The following is a 20,524-nucleotide window of genomic DNA, read 5'->3' as shown; positions in this document are numbered from 1 at the left end:
GACCAGTAGTGCGGACATGTTGGTTACCCTAGTCACTGAACGGTACTTCAGACCAGTAGTGTGGACATATCAATTACACTGGTCACTGGAGGGTACCTCAGACCTTAAGTGTGGACATGTCAGTTACACTGGTCACTGGAGGGTACCTCAGACCAGTAGTGTGGACATGTCAGTTACCCTGGTCACTGCACGGTACCTCAGACCAGTAGTGTGGACATGTCAGTTAACCTGGTCACTAAACAGTATCTCAGACCTTAAGTGTGGACATGTCAGCTACACTGGTCACTGGAGGGTACCTCAGACCAGTAGCTTGGACATGTCAGTTACCCTTGTCACTGCAGGGTACCTCAGACCAGTAGTGTGGACATGTCAGTTACCCTGGTCACTGTAGTGTGGACAGTCAGTACCTCATACCTTAGACCAGTAGTATGGACATGTCAGTTACCCTGGTCACTGCAGGGTACCTCAGACCAGTAGTGTGGACAAATCAGTTACCCTGGTCACTGCAGGGTACCTCAGACCAGTAGTGTGGACATGTTGGTTACCCTTGTCACTGAACGGTACCTCAGACTTGTAGTGTGGCCATGTCAGTTAACCTTGTCACTGCAGGGTACCTCAGACCAGTAGTGTGGACATATCAGTTACCCTGGTCACTGGAGGATACCTCAGACCAGTAGTGTGGACATGTCAGTTACCCTGGTCACTGGAGGGTACCTCAGACCAGTAGTGTGGACATGTCAGTTACACTGGTCACTGGAGGGTATCCCAGACCTGTAGTTTGGACATTTCATTTATCCTGGTTCAGTTACCCTGGTCACTGCACGGTACCTCAGACCAGTAGTGTGGACATGTCAGTTACCCTGGTCACTGGAGGGTACCTCAGACCAGTAGTGTGGACATGTCAGTTACCCTTGTCACTGGAGGGTACCTCAGACCAGTAGTGTGGACATGTCAGTTACACTGGTCACTGGAGGGTACCTCAGACCTGTAGTTTGGACATTTCAGTTACCCTGGTCACTGGAGGGTACCTCAGACCAGTAGCATGGACATGTCATTTACCCTTTTCACTGCAGGGTACCTCAGACCTTAAGTGTGGAAATGTTGGTTACCCTAGTCAGTAAACAGTACCTCACACCAGTAGTGTGGACATGTCAGTTACCTTGGTCACTGCACGGTACCTCAGACCAGTAGTGTGGACATGTCAGTTACTCTGGTCACTGGAGTGTACCTCAGACAAATATTGAGGACATGTCAGTTACCCTGGTCACTGCAGGGTACCTCAGACCAGTAGTGTTGAAATATCAGTTACCCTGGTCACTGGTACACTGTGTGGATATGTCAGTTACCCTGATCACTGCAGGGAACCTCAGACCAGTAGTGTGGACATGTCAGTTACCCTGGTCACTGGTGCGGTACCTAAGACCAGTAGTGAGGACATGTCAGTTACCCTGGTCACTGAACAGTACCTCAGACCTGTAGTGTGGACATGTTGGTTACCCTGGTCACTTGAGGGTACCTCAGACATGTGGTGTGGACATGTCAGTTACCCTGGTCACTGAACGGTATTTCAGACCTGTAGTGTGGACATATCAGTTACCCTGGTCACTGCTGTTTACCTCAGACCAGTAGTGTGGACATGTCAATTACCCTGGTTACTGGAGGGTACCTCAAACCAGTAGCATTGACATGTCAGTTACCCTGGTCACTGCAGGGTACCTCAGACTTTAAGTGTGGACATATCAGTTACCCTTACCCTTTACACTGCACGGTACCTCACACCATTAGTGTGGACATGTCAATTACACTGGTCACTGGAGGGTAGCTCAGACCAGTAGTTTGGACAAGTCAGTTACCCTGGTCACTGGAGGATACCTCAGACCAGTAGTGTGGACATGTCAGTTACCCTGGCACTACCCTGGTCACTGGAGGGTACCTCAGACCAGTAGTGTGGACATGTCAGTTACCCTGGTCACTGCAGGGTACCTCACTGACCAGTTAGTGTGGACATGTCAGTTACCCTGGTCACTGGAGGATCCCTCAGACCAGTAGTGTGGACATGTCAGTTACCCTGGTCACTGGAGGGTACCTCAGATCATGTCAGCCTCAGAGACCAGTAGTGTGGAAATGTTGGTTACCCTAGTCACTGAACGGTACTTCAGATCAGTAGTGTGGACATGTCAGTTACCCTGGTCACTGGAGGGTACCTCAGACCAGTAGTGTGGACATGTCAGTTACCCTGGTCACTGGAGGGTACCTCAGACCAGTAGTGTGTACATGTCAGACCCCCTGGTCACTGTACCTCAGTGTGTGGACATGTCAGTTACCCTGGTCACTGGACCCTCAGACCAGTAGTGTGGACATGTCAGTTACCCTGGTTACTGAAGGGTACCTCAGACCACTAGTGTGGACATGTCAGTTACATTGGTCACTGGAGGGTACCTCAGACCAGTAGCTTGGACATGTCAGTTACCCTTGTCACTGCAGGGTACCTCAGACCTTAAGTGTGGACATGTTGGTTACCCTAGTCACTGAACGGTACCTCAGACCAGTAGTGTGGACATGTCAGTTACCCTGGTCACTGGAGGGTACCTCAGACCAGTAGTGTGGACATATCAGTTACACTGGTCACTGGAGGGTACCTGAGATCAGTAGTGTGAAAATGTCAATTACCCTGGTTACTGGAGGGTACCTCAGACCAGTAGCATGGACATGTTAGTTACCCTTGTCACTGCAGGGTACCTCAGACCTTAAGTGTGGACATGTTTGTTACCCTTGTCACTGAACGGTACCTCACACTAGTAGTGTGGACATGTCAGTTACCCTGGTCACAGGAGGGTACCTCAGACCAGTAGTGTGGACATATCAGTTACACTGGTCACTGGAGGGTACCTGAGATCAGTAGTGTGGACATGTCAGTTACCCTGGTCACTGCAGGGTACCTCAGAGCAGTAGCAAGGACATTTTAGTTATCCTTGTCACTGCAGGGTACCTCAGACCTGTAGTGTGGACATGTCAATTACACTGGTCACTGAAGGGTACCTAAGTCCAGTAGTGTGGACATATCAGTTACCCTAGTCACTGAACGGTACCTCAGACATGTATTGTGGACATGTCAGTTACCCTGGTCACTGGAGGGTACCTCAGACCAGTAGTGTGGACTTATCGATAGCACTGGTCACTGGAGGGTACCTAAGACCAGTTGCATGGACATGTCAGTTACCCTTGTCACTGCAGAGTACCTCAGACCTTAAGTGTTCACATGTCAGTTACCCTGGTCACTGCAGGGTACCTCAGACCAGTAGTGTGGACTTATCGATAGCACTGGTCACTGGAGGGTACCTAAGTGTAGTGTGGACATGTCAGTTACCCTGGTCACTGAACAGTACCTCAGATCAGTAGTGTGGACATGTTAGTTACACTGGTCACTTGAGGGTACCTCAGACCAGTAGTGTGGACATGTCAGTTACCCTAGTCACTGGAGGGTACCTCAGACCAGTAGTGTGGACATGTCAGTTACCCTGGTCACTGACTGCACGGTACCTCAGACCTTTAGTGTGGACATGTTGGTTACCCTAGTCACTGAACGGTACCTCAGACCAGTAGTGTGGACATGTCAGTTACCCTGGTCACTGGAGGGTACCTCAGACCAGTAGTGTGGACATGTCAGTTACACTGGTCACTGGAGGGTACCTCAGACCAGTAGTGTGGACATGTCAGTTACCCTGGTCACTGGAGGGTACCTCAGACCAGTAGCATGGACATGTCAGTTACCCTTTTCACTGCAGGGTACCTCAGACCTTAAGTGTGGACATGTTGGTTACCCTAGTCAGTAAAAGGTACCTCACACCAGTAGTGTGGACATGTCAGTTACCCTGGTCACTGCACGGTACCTCAGACCAGTAGTGTGGACATGTCAGTTACCCTGGTCACTGGAGGGTACCTCAGACCACTAGTGTGGACATGTCAGTTACATTGGTCACTGGAGGGTACCTCAGACCAGTAGTGTGGACATGTCAGTTACACTGGTAACTGCTACCTCAGACCAGTAGTGTGGACTGTCAGGGTCACTGGAGGTTACCTCAGGCCAGTAGTGTGGACATGTCAGTTACACTGGTCACTGGAGGGTACCTAAGACCAGTAGTGTGGACATGTCAGTTACCCTGGTCACTGAACGGTACCTCAGACCTGTAGTGTGGACATGTCAATTACCCTGGTCACTGGAGGGTACCTCAGACCAGTAGTGTGGACATGTCAGTTACCCTGGTCACTGGAGGGTACCTCAGACCAGTAGTGTGGACATGTCAGTTACCCTGGTCACTGCAGGGTACCTCAGACCAGTAGTGTGGACATGTCAGTTACCCTGGTCACTGAACGGTACCTCAGACCTGTAGTGTGGACATGTCAGTTACCCTGGTCACAGGAGGGTACCTCAGACCAGTAGTGTGGACATATCAGTTACACTGGTCACTGGAGGGTACCTCAGACCACTAGTGTGGACATGTCAGTTACATTGGTCACTGGAGGGTACCTCAGACCAGTAGTGTGGACATGTCAGTTACCTAGATCACTGGAGAGTACCACAGACTAAAAGTGTAGACATGTCAGTTACCCAGGTCACTGCAGGGTACCTCAAACCAGTAGTGTGGACAAGTCAGTTATCCAGGTCACTGGAGGGTTCCTCAGACCAGTAGTGTGGACATGTCATTTACCCTGGTCACTGGAGGGTACCTCACACCAGTAGCATGGACATGTCAGTTACCCTTTTCACTGCAGGGTACCTCAGACCATTAGTTTGGACATGCCAATTACACTGGTCACTGATACCTCATCACACTAGTAGTGTGGACATGTCAGTTACCCTGGTCACAGGAGGGTACCTCAGACCAGTAGTGTGGACATATCAGTTACACTGGTCACTGGAGGGTACCTGAGATCAGTAGTGTGGATATATCAGTTACCCTGGTCACTGGAGGTTACCTCAGACCTGTAGCTTGGACATGTCAGTTACCCTTGTCACTGCAGGGTACCTCAGACCTTAAGTGTGGACATGTTGGTTACCCTAGTCACTGAACGGTACCTCAGACCAGTAGTGTGGACATGTCAGTTACCCTGGTCACTGCAGGGTACCTCAGACCAGTAGTGTTGAAATATCAGTTACCCTGGTCATTTCAGGGTACCTTAGACCAGTAGTGTGGACATATCAATTACACTGGTCATTGGAGGGAACCTCAGACAATAAGTGTGGACATGTCAGTTACCCTGGTCACTGAACAGTACCTCAGATCAGTAGTGTGGACATGTCAGTTACCCTGGTCACTGGAGGGTACCTCAGACCAGTAGTGTGGACTTATCGATAGCACTGGTCACTGGAGGGTACCTAAGACCAGTTGCATGGACATGTCAGTTACCCTAGTCACTGAACGGTACCTCAGACTAGTAGTGTGGACATGTCAGTTACCCTGGTTACTGAACGGTACCTCAGACCTGTAGTGTATACATATCAGTTACCCTGGTCACTGGAGGGAACCTCAGACCACCAGTAGTGTGGACATGTCAGTTACCCTGGTCACTGCACGGTACCTCAGACCATTAGTGTGGACATGTCAATTACACTGGTCACTGGAGGGAATCTCAGACTAGTAGTGTGGACATGTCAGTTAGCCTGGTCACTGGAGGGTACCTCAGACCAGTAGTTCGGACATGTCAGTTACCCTGGTCACTGGAGGGTACCTCAGATCTTAGTGTGGACATGTCAGTTACCCTGGTCACTGAACGGTACCTCAGACATTAAGTGTGGACATGTCAGTTACCCTGGTCACTGAACGGTACCTCAGACCTGTAGTGTGGACATGTCAATTACCCTGGTCACTGGAGGGTACCTCAGACCAGTAGTGTGGACATGTCAGTTACCCTGGTCACTGAACGATACCAGTAGTGTGGACATGTCAGTTACCACTGTAGTGTGGACATGTCATGTGGACATGTCAGTTACCCTGGTCACTGGTGCGGTACCTAAGACCAGTAGTGAGGACATGTCAGTTACCCTGGTCACTGAACAGTACCTCAGACCTGTAGTGTGGACATGTTGGTTACCCTGGTCACTGAGCGGTACTTCAGACAAGTAGTGTGGACATGTCAGTTACCCTGGTCACTGGAGGGTACCTCAGACCAGTAGTGTGGACATGTCAGTTACCCTGGTCACTAACCTGTACCTCAGACCTGTAGTGTGGACATGTCAATTACACTGGTCACTGAACGGTACCTCAGACCAGTAGTGTGGACATGTCAGTTACCCTGGTCACTGAACGGTACCTCAGACAAGTAGTGTGTACATGTCAGATACCCTGGTCACTGGAAGGTACCTAATACCAGTAGTGTGGACATGTTAATTACCCTGGTTACTGAGCGGTATCTCAAACCAGTAGTGTGGACATGTCAGTTACCCTGGTCACTGGAGGATACCTCAGACCAGTAGTGTGGACATGTCAGATACCCTGGTCACTGGAGGGTACCTCAGACTAGTAGTGTGGACATATTGGTTACCCTAGTCACTGAACGGTACCTCAGACCTGTATTGTGGACATGTCAGTTACCCTGGTCACTGAACGGTACCTCAGACCAGTAGTGTGGACATGTCAGTTACACTGGTCACTGGAGGGTACCTCAGACATGTAGTGTGGAGATGTCAGTTACCCTGGTCACTGGAGTTTACCTCAGACCAGTAGCTTGGACATGTCAGTTACCCTTGTCACTGTAGGGTACCTCAGACCTTAAGTGTGGACATGTTGGTTAACCTAGTCACTGAACGGTACCTAATACCAGTAATGTGGGCATGTCAGTTACCCTGGTCACTGAGCGGTACCTCAGACCAGTAGTGTGGACATGTCAGTTACCCTGGTCACTGCAGGGTACCTAAGACCAGTAGTGTGGACATGTCAGATACCCTGGTCACTGGAAGATACCTAAGACCAGTAGTGTGGACATGTCAGTTACCCTGGTCACTGAACTGTACCTCAAACCAGTAGTGTGGACATGTCAGTTACCCTGGTCACTGAACATGTAAGTGTGGACATGTCAGTTACCCTTGTCACTGCAGGGTACCTCAGACCTTTAGTGTGGACATGTTGGTTACCCTAGTCACTGAACGGTAACTCAGACCAGTAGTGTGGATATCTCAGTTACCCTTGTCACTGAACAGTACCTCAGACATGTGGTGTGGACATGTCAGTTACCCTGGTCACTGAACGGTATTTCAGACCTGTAGTGTGGACATATCAGTTACCCTGGTCACTGGAGGGTACCTCAGACCAGTAGCATGGACATGTCAGTTACCCCTGTCACTGCACGGTACCTGAGACCTTTAGTGTGGACATGTTGGTTACCCTAGTCACTAAACGGTACGTCACACTAGTAGTGTGGACATGTCAGTTACCCTGGTCACAGGAGGGTACCTCAGACCAGTAGTGTGGACATGTCAGTTACACTGGTCACTGGAGGGTACCTCAGACCAGTAGTGTGGACATGTCAGTTACCCTGGTCACTGGAGGGTACCTCAGACCACCAGTAGTGTGCACATGTCAGTTACCCAGATCACTGGAGAGTACCTCAGATCATTAGTGTGGACATGTCAGTCACCTCAGACCAGTAGTGTGGACATGTCAGTTACCCTGGTCACTGCAGGGTACCTCAAACCAGTAGTGTGGACAAGTCAGTTATCCAGGTCACTGGAGGGTTCCTCAGACCATAAGTGTGGGCATGTCTCTTACTCTGGTCACTGAACGGTTACTCAGACCTGAAGTGTATACATGTCAGATACCCTGGTCACTGAACGGTACCTCAGACCAGTAGTGTGGATATGTCAGTTATCATGGTCACTGGTCATGTATTGACCGGTCCTATTCCAATCACATCTGTCACTTCGGGAGCCACAACCATAGATATCCTCTTAAGTCCTGGACTCACAGCTATAGATAACGTTTTAAATCCCGGTCTTACCTGTCATCTCCGCAGCCACAGCTACCCTCTCAGGCCTAGGATCGCCCCAACCATTGACCTCCGGAACCACTCCAATAGATACCCTCTCAGGTCTCGGATCGGCCTTACCATTGACCTCCGGGACCACTCCAATAGATACCCTCTTAGGTCTCGGATCGGTCTTACCATTGACCTCCGTAACTAGACCCATAGATTCAAATGAATGAATAAAACTTTGGTCAATATAGTATGAAGTCCGCCATTGACCATGGTAGACAAAATAGCACAACGCCTGGATATTGAATTAAGTTTTTATGGAAGAAAGACAATCGACGCATCAAGTGATGATAAGATTTTATGAGAGATTCGAACAAATTACGAAATCTGAGTATAATTCCAGACTATAAACACAAAACTACAAAATTATACCAAAACAATCTCAATCATTCATCTGAAAGGCATTGAAATCACAGCTGTTTACAATTTAAAATGAAAATTAGAAATGAGGCTTAACTATATCTGTCAAAAGATGAACATTATTATAAAAGGTATTGATATTAATTACGACTTACTAATGTAGTGAATAGAAAAATTGCTAAAACTGTCTATGATAATTCACACAAATTACGATAGCTGTATAATGATCAAAAGTTACTGTATAGGCCTTCATTTTGGTGGGGAATTTGATTTCGCTTTATAGGTTGGTTGTCTTAATTCACAAGCTGATATGTCCTCGAAATCAATAAACTGACATGAGTGAAATACCACTGTATCATGAGTGAAATACCACTGTATCATGAGTGAAATACCACTGTATCATGAGCAAGATTTTCTACAAAATCAAATGCCATCGAAATTGAATTTTTTTTTAAAAATCTACGAAAATACATTTTCAAAGTGTATATATTGTAACATCCTCAGGGTGCACAAATATCCCTCTGAGTGACAGTTGGATTACACCACGGTAGTGCCCACATATCTCCCAGGATGACAGTTGGATTTCACCACTGTAGTGCCTACAAATCTCCCAGGGTGACAGTTGGATTTCACAACGGTAGTGCCCACAGATCTCCCAGGATGACAGGTGAATTTCACCACGGTAGTGCCCGCAGATCTCCCAGGATGACAGTTGGATTTCACCACGGTAGTGCCAACAGATCTCCCATGATGACAGTTGGATTTCACCACGGTAGTGCCCACAGATCTCCCAATATGACAGTTGGATTTCACCACGATAGTGCCCACATATCTCCCAGGATGACAGGTGGATTTCACCACGGTAGAGCCCACAGATCTCCCAGGATGACAGGTGGATTTCACCACGGTAGAGCCCACAGATCTCCCAGGATGACAGGTGGATTTCACCACGGTAGAGCCCACAGATCTCCCAGGATGACAGTTGGATTTCACCACGGTAGTGCCAACAGATCTCCCAGTATGACAGGTGGATTTCACCATAGTAGTGCCCAGAGATCTTCCAGTGTGACAGGTGGATTACACCACGGTAGTGCCCACATATCTCCCATGATGACAGTTGGATTTCACCACGGTAGTGCCCACAGATCTCCCAAGATGACAGTTGGATTTCACCACGATAGTGCCCACATATCTCCCAGGATGACAGTTGGATTTCACCACGGTAGTGCCCACAGATCTCCCAGTATGACAGTTAGATTTCACCACGGTAGAGCCCACAGATCTCCCAGGATGACAGGTGGATTTCACCACGATAGAGCCCACAGATCTCCCAGGATTACAGGTGGATTTCACCACGGTAGTGCCCACAGATCTCCCAGGATGACAGGTGGATTTCACCACGGTAGTGCCCACAGATCTCCCAGTATGACAGGTGGATTTCACCACGGTAGTGCCCACAGATATCCCAGTATGACAGGTGGATTTCACCACGGTAGTGCCCACAGATCTCCCAGTATGACAGGTGGATTTCACCACGGTAGTGCCCACAGATCTCCTATAGAAATGATAGGTGTTTTTCTCCGTATTGTTCATATGTTCGTCGTACAACTCGTTGATTTCAAGGTTATTTTATTATAAGGAATCAGTTAGAATAAAACTTTGTCATCAATTCATACCATCTTACCTGAAAAGGAAAGTAAATCAATTAGTTTGGCCATATTCTTACATAAATGATCGGAAAAAAACTATATTAGTATTTTAATGGAAACTTGACTCAGCATTCAAAGATTAATTGGTTATAAAATAAAGGTAATAGTTACTCCTTTGGTATAGAGAAATCGGGTATAATTTGTAATGAGTATAATGTGTACTGGTATAAGCGCTTTTGTACAAAGTATACAAAAGTATTAGATATAGTATATAATACTCAATTATTGAGCAATGAGTGTAAGGATATTGAGGAATTCTTTACCTCACATCGCCTTTTTAAGTGCATCTAGCTCCTGCACCAACTGTTTGTCATCTATGCCCTCGGGTTCCAACTCCTGATTGGCCTCTGTAACCTCCTGTTGACCTTCTACCTTTGGCTCGTCCTGATTGGCCTCTGTAACCTCCTGTTGACCTTCTACCTTTGGCTCGTCCTGATTGGTCTCTGTAACCTCCTGTTGACCTTCTACCTTTGGCTCGTCCTGATTGGCTGCAACGTCTGTTGACCAGGCATCGATATCCTTCACCGATGGAGGTCCCTGATCGATATTTACCTTAGGAGCTGGTACTGCCAAAACCAACTGACCCTCCTCAATGGTCGGTAGATCGGATTTATTGGAAATTTTCCTTGGAACCTCTTTCTCCGGAGACATTTGAGTATTCGTAACATTGGAGTCCGGAAACAATTCCTTGGGCAGCAGAAGATCATTCACAGAGGGAACCTTCTTCACTGGTGTTGGAATGATATCTGCTCCATCCTTTACGGGATTTAGAACAAGACCAGTTTCATGGTAGAGTTTCCCGTCATTGATCACATAATTAGGTATTTGTTCTGAAGGTAGTTTCCTAGGTTCCGGTAGTTTAGTGTCAACTAATGGCTCATGTGCTGTGGAGAGACGTCTGGGGACAGCTTGGTTGGGTACCACCTGGGGAACAGATGCTTTTTTTACGGATTCTTTCAGACTTGGCTCCAATTCCTCCAGAATTTCAATCAAGCTGGATGCAGAACCTAGCAACATATCAGAAGACGGTACAACCAACAAAGAATCAACGACGATGTACGATAAAGGTTAAGCCATTTTGTATAAATGTATGATATCACAAGGCCAGCGTTACCTACGTTTACGCCGGGCTCCACACATCCCACAGAAGGAAGCACAGTTGGTGGCAGCCCAAGAGCTGTAGGTTGGATTAGTGCAGATATCTCCCGCGTACTCGTCACAGCTCAGCGTGTCAGTGCAGTCTGTCAATATATAAATCGATGGTTATTACGACGAACAAAACTCGAGACAGAAATGTTTCCAGCAGAGAATAAGCACTTCAGGAAATGTTAAAGGGAAGACATGACACGACATGAGAAAGTCATCAAAACACGAGGAATACACTCTTACGAGAAACCAAGAGATTACCACGTGGAATAAAGTCTCACGAGTGGCAAAAAGATTACCACAAGGAATAAAGTCTCACGAGATTCCAAGAGATTACCACGTGGAATAAAGTCTCACGAGAGGTCAAGAGATTACCATAGGGAATAGTTTCACGAGAGGCCAAGACATTACCACAGGGAATAAAGTTCCACAAGAGGCCAAGAGATTACCACAGGGAATAAAGTCTCTTGAGAGGCCAAGAGATAACCATAGGGAATAAAGTCTCACGAGAGGCAAAGATATTACCACAGGGAATAAAGTCTCACGAGAGGCCAAGAGATTACCATAGGGATTAAAGACTCACGAGAGGCCAAGGGATTACCACAGGGAATAAAGTCTCACGAGAGGCCAATAGATTACCATAGGGAATAAAGTCTCACGAGAGGCAAAGCTAATACCTTAAGGAATAAAGTCTCACGAGAGGCCAAGAGATTACCATAGGGATTAAAGACTCACGAGAGGCCAATAGATTACCATAGGGAATAAAGTCTCACGAGAGGCCAAGAGATTACCACAAGGAATAAAGTCTCACGAGAGGCCAAGAGATTACCACGTGGAATAAAGTCTCACAAGAGGCCAAGATATTACCACAGGGAATAGTTTCACGAGAGGCCAAGACATTACCACAGGGAATAAAGTTCCACAAGAGGCCAAGAGATTACCACAGGGAATAAAGTCTCTTGAGAGGCCAAGAGATAACCATAGGGAATAAAGTCTCACGAGAGGCAAAGATATTACCACAGGGAATAAAGTTCCACAAGAGGCCAAGAGATTACCACAGGGAATAAAGTCTCTTGAGAGGCCAAGGGATTACCACAGGGAATAAAGTCTCACGAGAGGCCAATAGATTACCATAGGGAATAAAGTCTCACGAGAGGCAAAGCTAATACCTTAAGGAATAAAGTCTCACGAGAGGCCAAGAGATTACCATAGGGATTAAAGACTCACGAGAGGCCAATAGATTACCATAGGGAATAAAGTCTCACGAGAGGCCAAGAGATTACCACGTGGAATAAAGTCTCACAAGAGGCCAAGATATTACCACAGGGAATAAAGTCTCACGAGAGGCCAATAGATAATCATAGGGAATAAAGTCTCACGAGAGGCCAAGGGATTACCACAAGGGAGTAAAGTCTTACGAGAGGCCAAGAGATTACCACAGGGAATAAAGTCTCTTGAGAGGCAAAGATATAACCATAGGGAATAAAGTCTCACGAGAGGCAAAGAGATTACCACAGGGAATAGTTTCACGAGAGGCCAAGATATTACCACAGGAAATAAAGTCTCACGAGAGGCCAAGAGATTACCACAAGGAATAAAGTCTCACGAGATTCCAAGATATTAAAACAGGGAATAAAGTCTCACGAGAGGTCAAGAGATTACCATAGGGAATAGTTTTACGAGAGGCCAAGACATTACCACAGAGAATAAAGTTCCACAAGAGGCCCAGAGATTACCATAGGGATTAAAGTCTCACGAGAGGCCAAGGGATTACCACAAGGAATAAAGTCTCACGAGAGGCCAAGGGATTACCATATGGAATAAAGTCTCACGAGAGGCCAAGAGATTACCACAAGGAATAAAGTCTCACGAGAGACCAAGACATTACCACAGGGAATAAAGTCTCACGAGAGGCCAAGAGATTACCATAGGGATTAAAGACTCACGAGAGGCAAAGTGATTACCATAGGGAATAAAATCTCACGAGAGTCAAAGAGATTACCCTAGGGAATAAAATCTCGCGAGAGGCAAAGATATTACTACCGGGAATAAAGTTCCACGAGAGGCCAAGAGATAACCATAGGGAATAAAGTCTCACGAGAGGCCAAGGGATTACCACAAGGGAATAAAGTCTTACGAGAGGCCAAGTCATTACCACAGGGAATAAAGTCTCACGAGAGGTCAAGAGATTACCATATGGAATAAAGTCTCACGAGAGGCCAAGAGATTACCACAAGGAATAAAGTCTCACGAGAGGCCAAGACATTACCACAGGGAATAAATTCTCACGAGAGGCCAAGAGATTACCATAGGGATTAAAGACTCACGAGAGGCAAAGTGATTACCATAGGGAATAGAGTCTCACGAGAGGCAAAGAGATTACCCTAGGGAATAAAATCTCGCGAGAGCCAAAGATATTACTACCGGGAATAAAGTTCCACGAGAGGCCAAGAGATAACCATAGGGAATAAAGTCTCACGAGAGGCCAAGGGATTACCACAAGGGAATAAAGTCTTACGAGAGGCCAAGTCATTACCACAGTGAATAAAGTCTCACGAGAGGCAAAGAGATTACCATAGGGAATAAAGTCTCACGAGAGGCAAAGAGATTACCATAGGGAATAAAGTCTCACGAGAGGCAAAGAGATTACCATAGGGAATAAAGTCTCACGAGAGGCAAAGATATTACCACAGGGAATAAAGCCTAAGGAGAGGTCATGAGGAAAGTTAAGGCTCAAGAAAGGTCAAAGATAGAAATGTTGTTCTACAAACCAATGATCTAGCTAGATATTTATTGTTTTGCTATGGTTATGTGGTCATTGTACTCGTTTCTGTCGGTATTTTAGAACGGTTTAGACATCCATTACTGTTCGTTCGTTTGTAAGGGAAAATTAACAATCTTACCAGCACACATTCCGCAGTACTTAGCGCAATTTTGTTTTGCCCAGTCCTTGTAATCGGAGTTTGTACATGCATCGTCTTGGTAGGAGTCACAATCATCCAGCTTATCAACACAGTCAGAACCGGAAGAGGTTGAGCCAGATGAGGAGCTGGTCTGAGACTCGCCTGAAAAATTGTCCATCATTGATTCATTATTAAAGAGCACCTACCTTACCCATTTATTACCGTCTTAGATGAAATGCCCGAGAGCCACTGATGTAGTAAAAATAATTCAGAACATTTTAAAATAAATCCTATCACAGGAAACGATGGTGTTAACGTTTGGTAATCGGGTAGAGCAGTGGTTATGCACTTTTAACTGTCTGACCACGTCGGTATTTTCCAGTTACTCCGAGTATCTTCCAAAGTTAGCGGGTGCTTCTATCCGGGGCAACATGAGAAATTAGTATAGTTGGAAAACTCGATTGTTGAAGATAAATATTTGAATTTTTACATCATAATTAAGCTAACAAAAAAGGACTGTATCTTTATATTTTATTCATCCGTCTTACATTTCAACAATAACGAAAGAGGCATTTGCTGTTGAAAGTCATCATTACAATAATCAAAACAGTTGGACTATGCGACATTAGATTGTGATGGTAACAGTGCCTTGACAGTATTACCACCAGCTGTTACGATACAAATATCTCTCACGCTTTACTTTACATTGTTCCACCTTGTTTCTAACATACTTCTTCTTACGTGATATTACTCAACACCATTTTAATATTTCAAGGTCTTAGTGTTAAATATATTCTTAAATATTCACATGTACTTGACGCTGTTCTGAAATTGTCTTATATATGAAAATTGAAATGCTGCACTTCCCAGACTAGATTTTGACTTTCGATCACTATAGATTTCCTCAGTCGCCTCCTAGGCCTCTAAATTAAGGTCCTTAGCTTCACGGACGAGTCCTAGAAGGACAAAGCAGCTGTAAATTCTATGATGCAATTTAATTCGATATTTGGCTCTACTGTATCTAAGTCTACTTCATCAAAAAGCGCTATTCACTTGGTTGTCTTTTGTACAATCTGAACGAGACCAGTCTTTATACTTGTCGATTTCCACTTTTTTGTTCAATTGCAAAGCAAAAGCTACATCTCCGAACTCCGGAGCAACCACTTACCACTTCCACAAAGGTTACAGAATTTCGGACAGTTGCTCTTTGCCCAGGACTTGTAATCAGTGTTAGTACAGATATCTCCCTGGTAGGAGCTACAATCTACTGAGTCGGAACAGGAATCAGAATTTCCAGAGTTCAGCTTAGCAGTAGTTGTATCAGCATGCAACTTTGCACCTGTTTTGTAAGAAATTGTTTAATCACTGACAATTTATGCCTGGTAAACTAATCTGCCCTGAAACAAAGTGGTTTTTAAATGTCTCCTGGTCACCTTCCCTGTAAACAAAGAAATCTGTGACGAAGGTCACCTTTTGCTTAGCATTATCAAGAATAAGTTCTCTAGTCGTCCACGAGAGTAGAAGGCACGTTCATTTGAAAACAGCTTCATCTAAAAGTAAATACAAAAATCCCACATTTATAGACTGATACATGTCATGATGTTTATTAGAAACTTCTGACTTGCCACCACCATAAGACTTCGCTTGTCTTACCCGCGCCACATAGCTTGCAGTATTTGCTACAGTGAGTGGAGGCCCAGCCCCGAAAGTTTGTACAGATGTCGTTCTGGTACGCTGCGCAGTCAACCTTGTCTCTACATTGTGTTACGCTGATAGAAGTGGAAGGACTAGGAGAGGTTGAATGGGTAGCTTGCTGCCGTGAAGTAGTTATTCCTGGGAATGTACAATAAATAGCAAGTCCAAGATATCATCGTAAGCACACGATTAAGTAATCCTGATATAGAATAACCCACCACCATCTTACCCTGTACAACACTTAAACCCACCAACAGCTAACCATGTAAAATACAATAACCCTAAATCAGCTAACCCTCTACAACACTATAACCCACCAACAACTAACCCTGTACAATACAATAACCCTAAATCAGCTAACCCTGTACAACACTATAACCCACCACCAGCTAACCATGTACAATACAATAACCCTAAATCAGCTAACCCTCTACAACACTATAACCCACCACCAGCTAACCATGTACAATACAATAACCCTAAATCAGCTAACCCTGTACAACACTATAACCCACCACCAGCTAACCCTGTACAATACAATAACCCTAAATCAGCTAACCCTGTACAACACTTAAACCCACCAACAACTAACCATGTACAATACAATAACCCTAAATCAGCTAACCCTGTACAACACTATAACCCACCACCAGCTAACCCTGTACAATACAATAACCCTAAATCAGCTAACCCTGTACAACACTATAACCCACCACCAGCTAACCCTGTACAATACAATAACCCTAAATCAGCTAACCCTGTACAACACTTAAACCCACCAACAACTAACCATGTACAATACAATAACCCTAAATCAGCTAACCCTGTACAACACTATAACCCACCACCAGCTAACCATGTACAATACAATAACCCTAAATCAGCTAACCCTCTACAACACTTAAACCCACCAACAGCTAACCCTGTACAATACAATAACCCTAAATCAGCTAACCCTGTACAACACTATAACCCACCAACAGCTAACCATGTACAATACAATAACCCTAAATCAGCTAACCCTCTACAACACTTAAACCCACCAACAGCTAACCCTGTACAATACAATAACCCTAAATCAGCTAACCCTGTACAACACAATAACCGACGATCAGCTAACCATGTACAATACAATAACCCTAAATCAGTTAACCCTGTACAACACAATAACCCTAAATCAGCTAACCCTGTACAATACAATAACCCTAAATCAGCTAACCCTGTACAACACTATAACCATCCAACAGCTAACCATGTACAATACAATAACCCTAAATCAGCTAACCCTGTACAACACTATTACCCACCACCAGCTAACCCTGTACAATACAATAACCCTAAATCAGCTAACCCTCTACAACACTATAACCCACCACCAGCTAACCATGTACAATACAATAACCCTAAATCAGCTAACCCTGTACAACACTATAACCCACCAACAACTAACCATGTACAATACAATAACCCTAAATCAGCTAACCCTCTACAACACTATAACCCACCACCAGCTAACCCTGTACAATACAATAACCCTAAATCAGCTAACCCTCTACAACACTATAACCCACCAACAGCTAACCCTGTACAATACAATAACCCTAAATCAGCTAACCCTGTACAACACTATAACCCACCACCAGCTAACCATGTACAATACAATAACCCTAAATCAGCTAACCCTCTACAACAATATAACCCACCACCAGCTAACCATGTACAATACAATAACCCTAAATCAGCTAACCCTGTACAACACTATAACCCACCAACAACTAACCATGTACAATACAATAACCCTAAATCAGCTAACCCTGTACAACACTTAAACCCACCAACAGCTAACCCTGTACAATACAATAACCCTAAATCAGCTAACCCTGTACAACACTATAACCCACCAACAGCTAACCATTTACAATACAATAACCCTAATTCAGCTAACCCTGTACAACACTTAAACCCACCAACAGCTAACCCTGTACAATACAATAACCCTAAATCAGCTAACCCTGTACAACACTATAACCCACCACCAGCTAACCATGTACAATACAATAACCCTAAATCAGCTAACCCTGTACAACACTATAACCCACCACAAACTAACCCTGTACAATACAATAACCCTAAATCAGCTAACCCTGTACAACACAATAACCATCCAACAGCTAACCCTGTACAACACTATAACCCACCACCAGCTAACCATGTACAATACAATAACCCTAAATCAGCTAACCCTGTACAACACAATAACCATCCAACAGCTAACCCTGTACAACACTATAACCCACCACCAGCTAACCATGTACAATACAATAACCCTAACACCAGCTAACCCTGTACAACACTATAACCCACCACCAGCTAACCCTGTACAACACTATAACCCACCACCAGCTAATCATGTACAATACAATAACCCTAAATCAGCTAACCCTGTACAATACAATAACCCTAATTCATCTAACCCTGTACAATACAATAACCCACAACCAGCTAATTCTGAACAATACAATAACCCACAACCAGCTAACCCTGTACAATACAATAACCCACCACCAGCTAATCCTGTACAATACAATAACCCACAACCAGCTAACCCTGTACAACACAATAACCCACCACCAGCTAATCCTGTACAATACAATAACCCTAAATCAGCTAATCCTGTACAACACAATAACCCACCATCAGCTAACCCTGTAAAATGCAATAACCCTAAATCAGCTAACCCTGTACAACACAATAACCGACGATCAGCTAACTTTGAACAATACAATAACACATCACCAGCTCATCCTGTACAACACAATAACCCACAACCAACTAACCCTGTACAACACAATAACTTACCACCAACTTACCTTGTACCATAACAACCTACCACCAACTAACCCTGTACAATACCTAACATACCACAAGCTAGCCCTGTACAATACATTACCTACCGCCAACTAACCAGGTACAATGCATAGCCTACCACCCAATAACCCTGTACAATACGTTACCTACCGCCAACTAACCCTGTATAATACATAGCCTACCACCAGCTTACCCTGTACAACACCATAACCTACCACCAGCTAACCAGGTACAATGCATAGTATACCACCCACTAACCCTGTGCAATACATTACCTACCGCCAACTAACCAGGTACAATGCACTGTATACCACCCACTAACCCTGTACAATACATTACCTACCGCCAACTAACCCTGTACAATACATAACCTACCACCAGCTTACCCTGTACAACACCATAACCTACCACCAGCTAACCAGGTACAATGCATAGTATACCACCCACTAACCCTGTGCAATACATTACCTACCGCCAACTAACCAGGTACAATGCACTGTATACCACCCACTAACCCTGTACAATACATTACCTACCGCCAACTAACCCTTTGCAATACATAACCTCTCGGCAACTAACCAGGTACAATCCAATAACTCACCACCCCTAGCCTCCATACATTAAAACAACCTCCATTATCTAAAGCTAACCATTGACCATATAGATAACTGGTCACCACTTGCGTCCTCTGTACAATACAACAATACAATAATCATGTCGAAAAAGCATCCCATCACCATCGACCAGTCCTGATAGTGTATAACAAGCAACCGCCTTAACCTGTAAGAACTCGAAGAACAAAATAAAATTAGAGTAATTGTTAAACGAAATCACTGCACCTGACCAATATGCCACTTAAGCACATCTACTTTCTACGTTCTACTTGAGCACATCATCCACCAATCAGAGACCAATATCCCACTTTACATCATCCTTCACCAATCAGAGACCAATATCCCACTTTACACCATCCTTCACCAACCAGAGACCAATATCCCACTTCACATCATTCTTCACCAATCAGAGGCCAATATCCCACTTTACATCATCCTTTACCAATCAGAGACCAGAATCCAACTTCTACATCATCCTTCACCAACCAGAGACCAATATCCCACTTTACATCATCCTTTACCAATCAGAGACCAATATCCCACTTTACATCATCCTTCACCAATCCGAAAACAATATTCCACTTTACATCATCCTTCACCAATCCGAAAACAATATTCCACTTTGCCTCAGCCTTTATCAATCCTTACCATCGCTAGTACCACACCAACCGCAGTGGCGAGGACAGTTGATATGTGCCCATCCCTGATAGGCTGAAGCTGTACATATGTTACTTTGATACGCAACGCAGTTCACTGCGTCGACACACACTACAGACCCATGACCTGTCCTTTCTGTCGTCGTAACCGGCGTTGTCATCAGCGCAGAATGTGGGTGGTGGCACCAACCACAATGATCGGGACAATGCGCGTGAGCCCAATGGGAGTACCCGGGACTGGTACATACGTCTGAAAGGTAGGCACTGCAATCCAACAGATCCCTACAGCTAGAGGTCACAGAGGTCATGGGACTTGTAGATGTCGTACTCACTGTATCAGTCAATCAAATGATTTAGTTTTAATATCACCATCGTCATTGATTATCTCATTAAACGGAAATCTCTTAATACAGCACTGATTGATAAGACATGCTCACTAGTTGTGATATATCTGTATGGAAAAACTTTTAAAAAGTACAAGAAATGGAAGACTAAAGGATTCCCCGATCTACAAAAGAATTTTCAATATACACTTAAAGAAC

At 45.0% G+C, this 20,524-nt stretch overlaps 2 protein-coding genes across 2 annotated transcripts in view; one reads left to right on the top strand and one right to left on the bottom strand.

Moving 5' to 3' along the window:
* Nucleotides 1-8,961: 8,961 nt before the first annotated feature.
* LOC132563043 (histidine-rich glycoprotein-like) lies at nt 8,962-10,029 on the top strand. The gene has a single exon (XM_060227803.1). It carries the CDS (start codon nt 8,962-8,964, stop codon nt 10,027-10,029), a length of 1,068 nt encoding a protein of 355 aa, XP_060083786.1.
* A 335-nt stretch (nt 10,030-10,364) lies between these two features.
* The window catches only part of LOC132563042 (A disintegrin and metalloproteinase with thrombospondin motifs 16-like), a 46,521-nt gene continuing 36,361 nt past the window's right edge, over nt 10,365-20,524 (bottom strand). Inside the window, 5 exon segments of the mRNA XM_060227802.1 lie at nt 10,365-11,107; nt 11,219-11,341; nt 14,150-14,311; nt 15,318-15,488; nt 19,975-20,313. Coding sequence (XP_060083785.1) covers nt 10,365-11,107; nt 11,219-11,341; nt 14,150-14,311; nt 15,318-15,488; nt 19,975-20,313 — 1,538 coding nt within the window.

This window comes from Ylistrum balloti, unplaced genomic scaffold (assembly GCF_031769215.1).
Source record: "Ylistrum balloti isolate Yb309-2 unplaced genomic scaffold, AGI_CSIRO_Ybal_v1 Utg371564, whole genome shotgun sequence".
Taxonomy (NCBI): domain Eukaryota; kingdom Metazoa; phylum Mollusca; class Bivalvia; order Pectinida; family Pectinidae; genus Ylistrum; species Ylistrum balloti.
Note: the sequence above shows the minus strand (reverse complement) of the source record. Positions and strands in the feature narration are given on the sequence as shown.

Coding starts and splice junctions, on each gene's coding strand:
- LOC132563043 (XM_060227803.1), top strand. CDS start 8,962: ATGACAGTTGGATTTCACCACTGTAGTGCCTACAAATCTCCCAGGGTG.